General features: G+C 38.4%; 1 protein-coding gene across 2 annotated transcripts in view; it reads right to left on the reverse strand.

Moving 5' to 3' along the window:
* Positions 1-8,775: 8,775 nt before the first annotated feature.
* HECW1 (HECT, C2 and WW domain containing E3 ubiquitin protein ligase 1) overlaps positions 8,776-12,454 on the reverse strand; it is a 248,077-nt gene continuing 244,398 nt past the window's right edge. For both annotated transcript variants that reach the window (XM_053971604.1, XM_053971609.1), the window contains one exon: positions 8,776-9,252. In XM_053971604.1, the coding sequence (XP_053827579.1) occupies positions 9,141-9,252 (112 nt within the window). In that variant the 3' untranslated portion in view covers positions 8,776-9,140. The remainder of the gene's footprint in view (positions 9,253-12,454) is intronic.

Genomic DNA, 12,454 nt, shown 5'->3' on the forward strand with positions numbered 1-12,454 from the left:
CATAGAACATAGAACAAGATGATGCTTTGCCTAGTAATACCAGAATATTGTGGAGCTGATACTTGCTGTATTAATTTCAGTTGTCCCTCTAGAAAGGATAAATATAAGCTTCATGACTCACTGTAGTTTCACCTGTACACTAAAAGAGCACTGATCTCAGTCTTAAATTCTGCAGCGTAAGCTTATCTGCGATATCTACACAGGGACAAACACCCGTGGATATGAACAATGCTTATCTAGAGATAAGCTAACAGACATATCTAGGCTGGTTTCTCTCATGTGTTACCTGAAAAAGTATATGCTTTTTCTCTGCTGTTTGGGTATTTGTCTTCAATCACTTAAATATTATTAGTTGCTGTATGTTCAATTGCACTCAGATGGCATAGCAAAAATTAATTTTTGCTGGTACAGACAACATTAACTCTTCTACGTTTCAATTTATATTTTTTTCTTTCTGGCATTAGCATCCAAAGAATTCATTCTCATGAGCTGTGTTTGGCCTGCAAGCTAAGAAGCAGGAGGTGAGGTGAAAGACACCACCACAGGACAGGTATTCTGTTAAAAGCAATGTCCCTTTAAATTTATGTCTGCATGCACTGGAGTAAGAGAGTTATTTCTATTCTGCCCTGAAGAGGTGGATCAAAAGTGTTGCATAGGGACATAAGTTTTGTTCAGTTATTTCAATCTGACTTTAGCTTGATCATCACAGGATGTTTCTCTTCCCAATAAAAATGTATTCAGGCAGCTCATACATGATAGAGGAGACACCTGAAGTCGTCATCATCATCATCATCATCATCATCATCATCATCATCATCATCATCATCGTTGTCACGGTCCCTTTGTTACAGAAATATGAAATCTTACCATCAGTAACTCAGCACATATAATTTAAGATAGTTTTCCATTTTGAATTGCTAAATTCATCCTTTCAACTTCTGTACTGGTAGAGAACCATGATCTTCTGTGGCTGGAATTTCTGCAGGCTGCTGAAGAGCCATTCTGAAGTTAGTTATTCTGCATTGAAGCTACTTATTTCTTGATGTTGTGGTTTAATCTGTGAGGCAACAGGAAGTTCCTCACCTGAGAGGTTTTGCTCCTGTACTAAAATGCCTCTTGTCATCACATAACAGCACTTACACAAGAACTCTGTGTACCCAGCACCACTGAAAAACTGCCCCCTCCTATACTTCTGTACAAGTGAATGTTTCTTACCACCTGCAACAAAAAGTGTTATTAATATTTTTTCTAGTTTAAGGGAGGAAGGCATGGTTCCACTAAGTGGCAGCAATAAGCATCCTTACTGCCACATTGCTGAATTATTTTTATATTCAAGAGAGATTTAATATAAATTGGTACTCATGTTACAATAAGATTTATTCCTCTTTTTCCTCATAGGGATTGATTTCACAATTTCTAAGACAGATGAAAAAACTTGTGTTTAGGGAATCTACCAGTAACCTTTTAAAATACTCTCACAGGTTTATATTTTGCAGAAATTCTCATTTGAATATGAATTTTACATATGTTTTTATAATATTAACTTACCAGTTGAAAAACACATCATATGGGTCCCCATGCACTACATTGGGTGCTCCTCAGATCAGTTTCACAGCTTCTCTGCAGTGGTCAGGCCATCCCAAATACTAATTCAACTTTTCCAAAGTTGGTAGATTGTATTTTACAAAATCCAAGATGCATCACTACTTATTTTATGGCTGTATCCACAGCACAAACTGTTTCAGTTTGTACTTTTGGAGGACAATGTTGAAGCACAATGATGGTGTTCAAAAGTCATGGCATGGGCTTTACATACTATAGAAGCAGGGGTTAAACTCTAAGGTCCCAATTCTGCTAATCAATGCACACATCACTAATACTGTTAACTTACATGCCTAAAGCAGGGAAGCTTATTTTCCATTGCCAAAGATGCCAAAGCTGTCAGTAAACATATCCTCACACACTGTAAGTATAATCTTATATAGCAGTCTTTATTACTAATTTCAGTCATTCTTAAAAAGTCACTGATTATACTTCAGTACCAAGACATACCTAAGAGGTACTGAAGTCAAATCACAGCTTGTTACAAAGTTCCTAGGCAGATTCCTGTGCTGCCCCAGCTGCATTTCTGAAAAGCTGTTACCTAAACATGATGACTCCATGTGGCATGATGGTAGGGAACCTGTATTGTTTTGTCTACAGACTGAAGCATATGAAGTGCTGAAAACAGAATGCCAGAAGTTCAGGAAAAGAAAACCCCAAAAGAAAACACCCTCTTTGTGTGTTCCAGTGACTTCTATCTAATCTCAAAGAGCTGTAACACAGCATTGTTGGGATAAGCTTCATTTTCACCTCAGTTAAAACAATATAAATCTGCTTTACATGAAAGCATAATGCAAAGAAGAATCAGGGCTTGTATTTCAGGTAGAATAATTGGGTATATTTCTTCTACATTGGGTTCTTTTCTTCTAAATTTAGTTTCAAGGGAGTAGGAACTAAACACAGCCACACACTCTTCATCTTGATTGATCCATGAAAGGTATTTTTGGTCAAAAATTATTTTCAAGTTTACCAGAATTAAATGTAAAAAATAGTAAAAGAGTGTGTCTTTGCATCTCAAGGAGGATTTATTATTAGGGGAGACGCAGCAGATCCTTTGTGCCTTTGTTCTCTTTGGCCTCTTGTACACAGATAAACAACAGGCTACATGTGGATTTATTGTCCTTTGTAGAAAAAAACTATGACACTGCTACCACAGGGCAGGAAAAGATTGTGATTGATTTTTAATATCCTACAGAATTATTACAGTTTTGTTAGCATGCCAAGAAAGATGCTGGATGTACCTATGGAGGCGTCACATGGACTGCTGCCCTATTTTAACCGAAATTCAGTAATTTGTCATAGAATCATAGAATGTTAAGGGGTTGGAATAGACCTTAAAGGCCAACTGGTCCCAACCCTGTCTGCCATGGGCAGGAACACCTTCTACTAGACCAGATTGCTTAAGACTGTATCCAGCTTGGCTTTGAATGGGTTCATAGTGTCCATGGGTTCATAGAATTCAAATGGAATCACTGAATGGGTTCTGGTAAAAGGCATTGTTCCAGCCACATACACAGATCACTGCTGCAGAAATGGACACCGCTGATACACCCTAATTATCAGCAGCTCATCTCACTGCTTTTTAATCAATATGAATTTTCCCTTCCTTTATATGTAAGCAATCATAGCAATCTGGCTTAGTGCCAAAATGCTCTCTCGCTCACTTCTTCCTCACACCTGTGCACAATCACACACATAGGATATGAATAAATATTGAGCTGTGAGACTTGGATTTCTTGAGCATGTGCATGGGTGGGTGCTACTCTTGCCACCAGCACCACCATCCCTGCTGAAGGAGAGCCAGTGCTGGGACTTGTGGACCTGTGCTCCTCCATATGGAATGAAATGCAGTGCCAGCTCCACAGGCGCCCTCAAGAGTTCTCAGAGTCACAAAGTTTCACATTTGTTACTGATTTGTCTTGTGCAAGATATGCACTCCACTACCGTGGAGTATCTTCCATGGATTTATATTTTATCTTATAGAAACAGTGCCTTATATTTAAGCTTTCCCATCCTTCCTATTGTACCACAATCCCTCATGGGATGCCATTTATGTAAGAAAACAGGTATGGTCAGGAAGGTGTCTGCTGATGGTGTATCTGAGGTGTAAATATCACATTCACTATCCTGGAATGTGTTAATGAAACATGCCAGAGATATTACAGTGACGAGCAGGAGAGAAATGGGTGTGGCATACTGAGATGCCAGGGCATCTTGCTATGTATTTGCTGTTAAGAAATCATCCTTGCAGTTGCATTTCACCCCTACAATGCAGTAATTATACTTAGAAGGAAGGTACGTGTAAGTAGCATACACACTGCTTTTGTCCCTCTGCTTGACCAGACATTTCCTATAGTGAGGAATAAGCTCCCATGCTCTCAAAGCAGGAGAGCATGGGGACTCTGGTCATGCAAAACTATGTGGAGAACCCCAAGTTTTAGACATTTGCCCTGAAAAATTGAATAAAAGCAGTGAATACAATAGTGGGAAAGGACATGATCCTGAAACTGCAATATTTGAAATTAGTGGGCTTTGACAATGCCAGTTTCCAGCCTGTATGAAATAGTTTATAGACAGTCCACACAATGCCATAACAAAGTGATTTTATTGACATTCCTCCATAGTGATATGGTTGAATAGAAAGCACAGCCTGAGTATCATGTGACATTTTTCTGTCAATAAAAGCAAAGTCAGTCCAATAATGAGGACCTTTCCTGCCACTGACTTTATGTAGTCTTTAACAAAAACCGTAACAGACATTTCCATTAGGTAAATCGGAAGCTGCAGGGAATTTGGCTAATGAACAATATTTACTATACCTAGTATCTACTATCTACAGGAATCTGTTTTTCTACTGGAACAAAAGAACTACATGACTCAGTAGTGAGTAAGTAACAATCCAATCTTTTGGAGCTTGTGATAACTGGAAAATCTATCCCAGATTTGTATATTGCAGTATTTTTATCTTTTCAAAATGAACTCTGAGGTACAGCAAGAATAATAAAAAAGCACCACATTTGTTGTTGAAAGATCTGTTGGTCTGCATTTGACTGAAAGCGTTTAATCTTGACTAGGAAGCCCTATTAATATTACTACGGAGAGAGGGCAAATATAATTTCAACAGAAATTAAACAGATCTCCAGTCACATTTGCTCTTCTGAAATTCCATGGACTGTCAAAGGATTAATAGTGAAGAATGAGTTTAACTTGTCCCCTGTGCATTTATATTTTAGCTTATTTCAGTTTTGATTTTCATGTTCAAATTCAGTATCCTATTCTTTCCAACTAGAGGTATGTCAACTATTTGTTACAGTGAAACTAGAACAACAAAACACAATTCCAACAAACACTCCCCTCCCCACAGGCCATCTCTCAGACTAGACTACAAACTCAAACCTTAGCTACAGTTCATTCAAAAGTTCATGGGCACTTGAGCAAACTGGGTGTAAAAAGTCCCCTGTGTCAGACCTGTACAAAACTCATGATTTCTCCATTAGATGTTAGTTGTAGTTTGGACCACTCACTTCTTGCCTTGTGATAGCCATGGACCTCTCTGGAACATAAAAGTCAAGTTTTGAATATGGCCAGACTGAAACGGAACATTTATGTAACTTACTGCAGACCGAAGTGACAGCATTTGTAAGGTTTAGACCTGACACTGTTAACACTAAGATGCAGATGTTTACACTGGATTAAATCCTGCATAGCTGATGTGGTTGAACAGTCAGTGAGTCTACTTCAAAGTGGAAGACCTACTGATGATTTAAAATACCTACTTCCATTATCATATCTCCAGATTAATGCTAACAGGATTTCAAAACCAGAAAAACCCCCTTCCCTCCCTATACCATTAATACCATCATGACAATAATTTTGAGAAACATATGGACCCTCTGAAACCATTGCCAGTATTCATTGCTCTAATTGAAAACCAGAATTCATGAAAGCTGTCAGATTGGCTCTTCCATTTTCACTTGAATTTTAAAAATCTACTGATGTTGACATTGTATCTTAATCTTGGCCACCCCCATATCAAGCTACCATCAGGTTTGAAGGGAACTGAGGTGAAAGAGCTGAAAAGATTATTTCACTGTAAATCTGCCCTTTGGAATATCTTCTAGTCTTTCCTGTGGGAAACAATGAAACCAGAATTTCTGTAATCAGCAGTCAGTGTTCTACAAATGAAGATGCAGCCCTGGGGAGTAACAGCACTTGAATCAACAGATGAACAAGGAAGGGTATGTCTTGCATATGCACAACAACAACAACAAAGTCAATTAATTGCATAATGGGCAGGTTAAGTAACAGGCCAAGGGAGGTAGGTTCCTTCCTCTCTCCTGTTAGCACCATTCACTGCCTCACTCTGACACTCCAGATGCACGGCTTCCCCCTCCCTCCAGGACGAGACTGGATTCTGCCCATGGCATGACACAAGGAATGGAGAAACACTGTGAAGTGTTGATCCGGATATCAGAAAGATGATGTAGCAGTTTGAAAACCTATTGGGGTAGGGCATTTGGGAAGAGAGAGGGGTAGGGCTGGAATGGCAGAATGCAAGAAAAGCCACACATAGCATTTTCTTTCTCTTTGCTTTATGAAAAAAACAGTCAACCGTCTCTATTCCTGGCCTTACATCCAAAAAACTTGCAAGGAAATCTGCATGACTTTGTCAACTTAGAAAGCAGCTTTTAAAAATATTAGGCTGTGTGCTTGAAAGACAACTTGGATCAAGGATTTTGATGGGAAGTAGCTGGCTATGCTCTGTATTTCCCAGAGGAGCAACACACAAGGTGCTTGAGATGGCATCTGCCAAACATAATCTAGTTTAGTGTGTGATGAGTGCCAGAAAATGTTGTGAAGAAGAATTTCAGGAGAAAGCCTTCTGTATTTCATTTAGTGGAGCTTGATGCTGTCTCTGAAATACAAACATCTTTTATTATGCTACAAAAAATAGTTTCACTATTTTGTAATAAAATATAGTTTTAAAATACTTTAAAAAATTGAATATACAGCATTGTAAAGAGTGGATTATTTTTTTTCCACTTTTTTACTATGTTAATGAGACAGCTCTTGATTTTCCTTGGCCAAACATGGACCAACTAGTTAGATGCTTCTCTTTCTTCTAACGTTGGAAGACATCCAACATTTGACATAGTACAGGTAACTTTATAACATCACCAGGAATAAATTAGAAACCATACAAGAATCACTGGATTTGGGGGCCCAGAGGTGAAGAAGCAGGAATTACATACACTGGAAGATTTCATGTTCAGTGTCTCCTGGTGTGATTTGTTCTGATGAAATTCACGTGTACATTATAGATGCTTGGAGAAAAACACTAATTTTTTCCATCTCTCCTGTGCAGTGGGCTGGTCACATGGAATCAATGCCTGAGAGCTCATTTATGGAAACAGTAAACATCATTTTTGGTGTTTGGTACAATGCTGCAGCCTCTGTTTGCAACTGTAATATTAAACAACAATATACTAAAACATAGATTCTCACTAAAAGCCATACAGTAAATTAGTATAAAAGTGGCTGAAATGCCACAGAAATTGAATGAAGGGGGCAATTTAAGTATTTCAGATTTTTTTATGTGCCATTAACAAAAAAAAAATTTTTTTTTTTTTTTGCTTAGAAATATATTTTTGGGTCCATCACCTTTTAAATACCTACTGACCTAAGAATAAAAGCAGGAGAAAGATGTAAAACTCTCAGAATGAAGTTTTTCAATTGTGATGAGGTTCTGTACAAGCACCATAAAAATATGTGAGAATGCAGAGTCCAATTATTTCCTCTGGAAAGAAAACTTAAGACGAAATAGATATGCTAGATCTTGAACTGGTCTCCTGATTTTACAGTGATCTAAAGCATAACTAACACAAAACTACCAGCAACAAGCCCCTGAAGGGGTTTCATACTTCATGCAAGCTGCTAAACACTATGATGTTACCTTCTCACATACCTTCACAAATCTGTCACTTTGCATTTCTTGCATCCTTTAACATATTTAGTGTCAGAAAACACTTTGTATTTCCATTTCCCAGTTAAGACAAAGACTTTCAATCTGAGACTAGTCTTGGAAAACAAGGGCAGCAAAGATTAATGTAATCAGAGCAGTAGTTTGACTGTAACAGTCTCAGTAAAATACATCCAAAGACAAGCCTACTGCTGTTTTCCTTTTTGCCCCTGGATTCAGAGTTGGAAAGTACACCAAACTGAAGAGGGTTATGTCTGCAGTAACAAGAGCAAGATCTTTAGTTTAGTGGTACCCAGTATGACTGGAGGGCCTTTGGGCTTCCTCCAAGACAATGTACACCAAAATCTTAACCCACAGAGAGTTACAGTTCCCTTCATACCTGACAAACATCCAGATTCACTGCAGCTTCTCATTTGACAGACTCCAGACGAAAACATTCTGCCTACAACCAATCACTCTTGAGGATATGGACTATTCCACTGGACAAGAAAAGAGAAACAACAGAACTGAAAACCGCCCCCAGCAACCATGGATTAGCCCAACCTAACAGAAAATAAATGCCTTCTGACACAGGGGATGGGATTGTCTAGACTTGTCATTTGGAAAGGAACATTTTAAACATCAGAAAACAAAGATCTGGTAAACAGAATCCAAGGGTATTCATAAGAGTAGAACATTCTTCTTACTTCCCCTTTTCCTTGTCATTTCCTTGTCATATACAATACTAAGGTAAGGGAGCCTTGTCCTTTATGCTACATAATAAAACATCCTTCTTGAGTGTGCACAACCTTGTGCTTCTTGTGTGGTAAACATTACAATGGAGATGCCCCTCCCGATAGCTCTGAAGTGCAAGTTCTCTCCAGTACTGGCAAGCAACAATCATAACAATCACTGTTATGCTTTGCATTGCATTACAGGTTGTTTTTTTTTTTTCTTTAACTTTTTGAAGGTCTTATCTGCACCATGTATCTGGGCCAGTTCCAGCTGATACAACTGATGTGGATCATGAGTTCATATATAAAAAATTCAGTTTTGCTCATAGGTGTCTTTCAGATGGACAATACATACAGGGAAAATAGGGATGGATGATGATATATTTGACCAGCTCCTGGTACTGGATTCAACAATTAAGAAGTAAGATGGGCTATGAATTGATTTAGAAGATATGGGTATATAAAAGCTTGGAATGCTTGATGAAGTTTTTTTTTTTATTTTTTTAATCAATGTAGGTGGAAGTAAACATTTATTAACATTTGGTCAAGTGTTGTGTAACTTGCATTTGTATTTTCATTGTTATTAATGGAGGTATGTAGAGATATACAGAAACCTTGAGACAGTTGTTTTTCTATTGCATACAGACTAGCAGTTCATTGGAAACAGAGGATGAAAGCATGAAGGTTAGATCATAGAGGGTAGCAGTTCTTCATGCACGGCTTTTGTTAATCTTGAGTTTTGTTTTGTTTTCAAAAATAAAAACATGGGAAACCAAGATCAAATGATGGTGGACAGGAAAGGTGACATCATCAGCCATAAAAACACCAGGAGTATCTGAACCCCCTCATTCAAGTCCAAAGGTGCTAGTTTCTTCAACAGCTGTCAGCAGCTTTTCATACAGCATAGAATATGAGGGGTAAGGTGGAAGATCCAAACGGTTGAAACATGTGTGTGCCCTGCAAAAAAAAAAAAAAAAAAAAGCTACATGTTATGCTTAATCTAAAAAAAATGAGAAAATAAGAACTGAGAAAACTAGTTCCTACTGAGAATCAAGACATTCAAATTCACTCTAAGTAAAACTTTTGAATTACACCAAAATATGAGGTACTCAAATGTATCTGCACACACACATTAATATTTTATATAGAAGACACAAGCTAAGTATTAACATAACATCTGATATTCCTCCTTTGGATGTTGCAGGGATCTTGTATGGATCTTGATGGAGAAGAATGCTGGAGGTGACTGAGGAGCTGGGGTTTAGGGCCTGATAGAGAAGTTAATTACTACAATTTTGGTTGCTTCAAGATTTTTTAAAAAAATGGCATTCATCTGTACATCCAACATGAGCTGCCAACAAGTTTTGCACCAGTGGACAAACACAATGTGATGGAATATAGTGACAGAATGGGCTGAGCATGTGTTTGCAGTGAGGCAGGCCTGACTGCTAAAAGATCATTCAGGGATCTGCTAACTGAGGAATGAAGGCTGCTGAAAATATTCAGCAAGTCAGCTGTTGGCCATCTGCTGCAAGTCTGGCCTTTAAACGTATTTATTTGTAGTAACCAAGACAAATGCAAAATATTCTGTGCAGAGCAAGCTACAAACTTGATGACCATCTTTTTCCCCAGTTTTACCGTCACATTTACCTGACATTATATTTACATTGGCAGCACCTTCAAAAGAAGCCGTGGAATGGGTTCCATGCGTGCCTTCACCTTGTTGCAGCTTTTCTGGCAGCGGCAATTAGACCCAGAGGCAGACAGCACTTCACTGTGGGAGGTGCTATACAAATGTGGAGTAAAGAAACAGTCCCTACCTCAACAGTTCAGCAATTTCAACTGACTGAGAAACTGCACAGCTCATTCGACAAATGGACATGGGAGGGGCACATTTTCAGTAAAAAGTGTTTCAGGATTTTTTCAGTCAGCTTAGAGTTTTACATGATGATAGCAATATTTCTATTTCCTCTTGCTCAATAAATGTGAATTGATAAAACTTTCCAGAAGGAAATGTAGCCTCAATGGCTAACAATGTCTGAATTTCTGGCCCCTAGTATATTTAGAAGACATTGAGTTGTTTCACTTCTAGCTCTTCTACCTCAGACTTCAACTCAATGCTGTTTCTCTTACACTGAAGCAGCAGAGCTATCCTGGAGAACATTACATGAAGCCATGCTAGTCATCTCTAAGGCCACCCACAAAGTGGGAAAAATGTAATACTAGTAGATGGGGTGGCCTGAGACTTGTAGATTCAGAGGAAGAGTTTTATCAAGCGCCAGTGGTGAATCATTAAAAGCAATCAGGCAACTGAAATAGCCAGAGGCAAGTAATCTTCACTGCATTACAGAATTTCAATTAGGAGAGCTTTTACCATACTTTTCCCCTTCTGAATGAAGATTTGTTAGCTGGTTAGTCTCAGAAGAGAATACAATAAACACAGAATTTGTGGAAATGAGCTCGGAATGCCCGAGTTAGTGAAAAAGGAACATTAATAAAGCCATTATTTGATTCATCCCTTGAAATTAAACATGGCAGCTCATGTGTATTATCCATGAGTAACCCTGCACTTTTTATTGTTTATCTCAACAATCTTTGGCAACATAAGTTGTTTCTACAATCCATTGGCAATACGTATCAACCACTGCGAATTAATTAACAGAAGGATTCTTGTAGTCCATTCAAACATGTTTATCACAGGCAAGACAGCCCCATGCAGAGATAGCTGGTCTTGAGGAGCTCAGATGCTGGGCTCCAGAACTGGAAGTGGCACAGCCATGGTGGCTCAGGTGTGAGTTCTTCTAAAGTAGTTTTGCAGAACCAGACCTCTGTATAGTACTCAACCGTGGCACATTTAACTGTTTGAGACAACAGCATCTCAGACATTGCTGTTGTGCATCCTACTATGTGTTACACATGTATCCACGGCCACTGACTCTGGTGTTAACTTTCTTGCAGACATTTATCTTGACTAATCATTATCCATCTGATTTCACACTGGTTATGAAACACCCTTGCAAAGCTCTTGACAGCATTGAGTCACCCTTGACCTAGCCAAACTCAGAAAAAAGATCAATTCCTTTTCTTACTATGAGGTTTACAGATGTGGGCTCTTCTATAGAGGGTCTCAAGGAATTTATTGTGGGGAGCAAAGAAAGGAAAAAATGTTAACATGTCTAGAAACACTGAAACATTTTGCTAAACAACACTCTCGTCTTCTCCAGCTCAACAACTTCACAGAAAAAATCCTTGCACTTCAAAGAAAAGTCATCAAATTTGAAATGAAAACAGCATTTCGGGAGCACTATCCAGGTAAGGTTTACACTTCTACCTACTTATGGTGCAAACCACATTACATTGCTAAGGGCAAAACTTGAGTTCATATTCTGGTTTATGAAACAAATGTGGATCTACTGCAACTCTAGTGATGCCTGTGAGGTCCACTCAATGTTACATAAAGACAATTATGTGCAAAACTGTCTGGTTTTCATCATATATTGTGTGATACTGCAGTACACAAGGCAATTAAGAATCAGTGATGCTTTCCATAATGCCCACTGTTGTCTAACTGTGCTCCATCCTCCAAAGTGGCAAATTCCTCCTGAATTATACTGGCCTCATACTACTGATCCCAGTGAGAGTGACTACAATAAGCATAATCCAGGGAACACTTGCCACACATATTGGGGCAAAAACATTACATCAGTAGTGCCAGAAGTAGTCACAGCAAAGAGAAAATATTTCTTCCCTTGATTTAAGCCTCCTACCACATAAGCCTGCTGACATTTGAGAGGGTGTTCAGGGTATGTGAGGCCTGGAATAAGAATTTCATTGGTAAGAGCTTTTATGGGAAGGATTCTTGCTTCTCCAGAAGAAAATGCAAGATAAAGTAATGTAAACCAACGCTGACCCTCATATGCCCTCATCCTCCAGTAAGTCAAGCAGTAAATGGACCACTAAAAATTTCATTCTTCCTGGCAGTCTGTCTTTATTGCTTAATACAGTTTTGGTGGGCTTGAACTTTTAATCTTGCTCATTGTTCATAGTGCTATACCATTTATTTTCTTCTAAGAATTCTTTCTAAAAATTATGAGTATAAGCTTTTAAGATTTTTGCATTCTTCTTTTCTTTGTCACTATTTTATTCCCATAAAGATGAG

Source organism: Vidua macroura, chromosome 1, assembly GCF_024509145.1.
Source record: "Vidua macroura isolate BioBank_ID:100142 chromosome 1, ASM2450914v1, whole genome shotgun sequence".
NCBI classification, from domain to species: domain Eukaryota; kingdom Metazoa; phylum Chordata; class Aves; order Passeriformes; family Viduidae; genus Vidua; species Vidua macroura.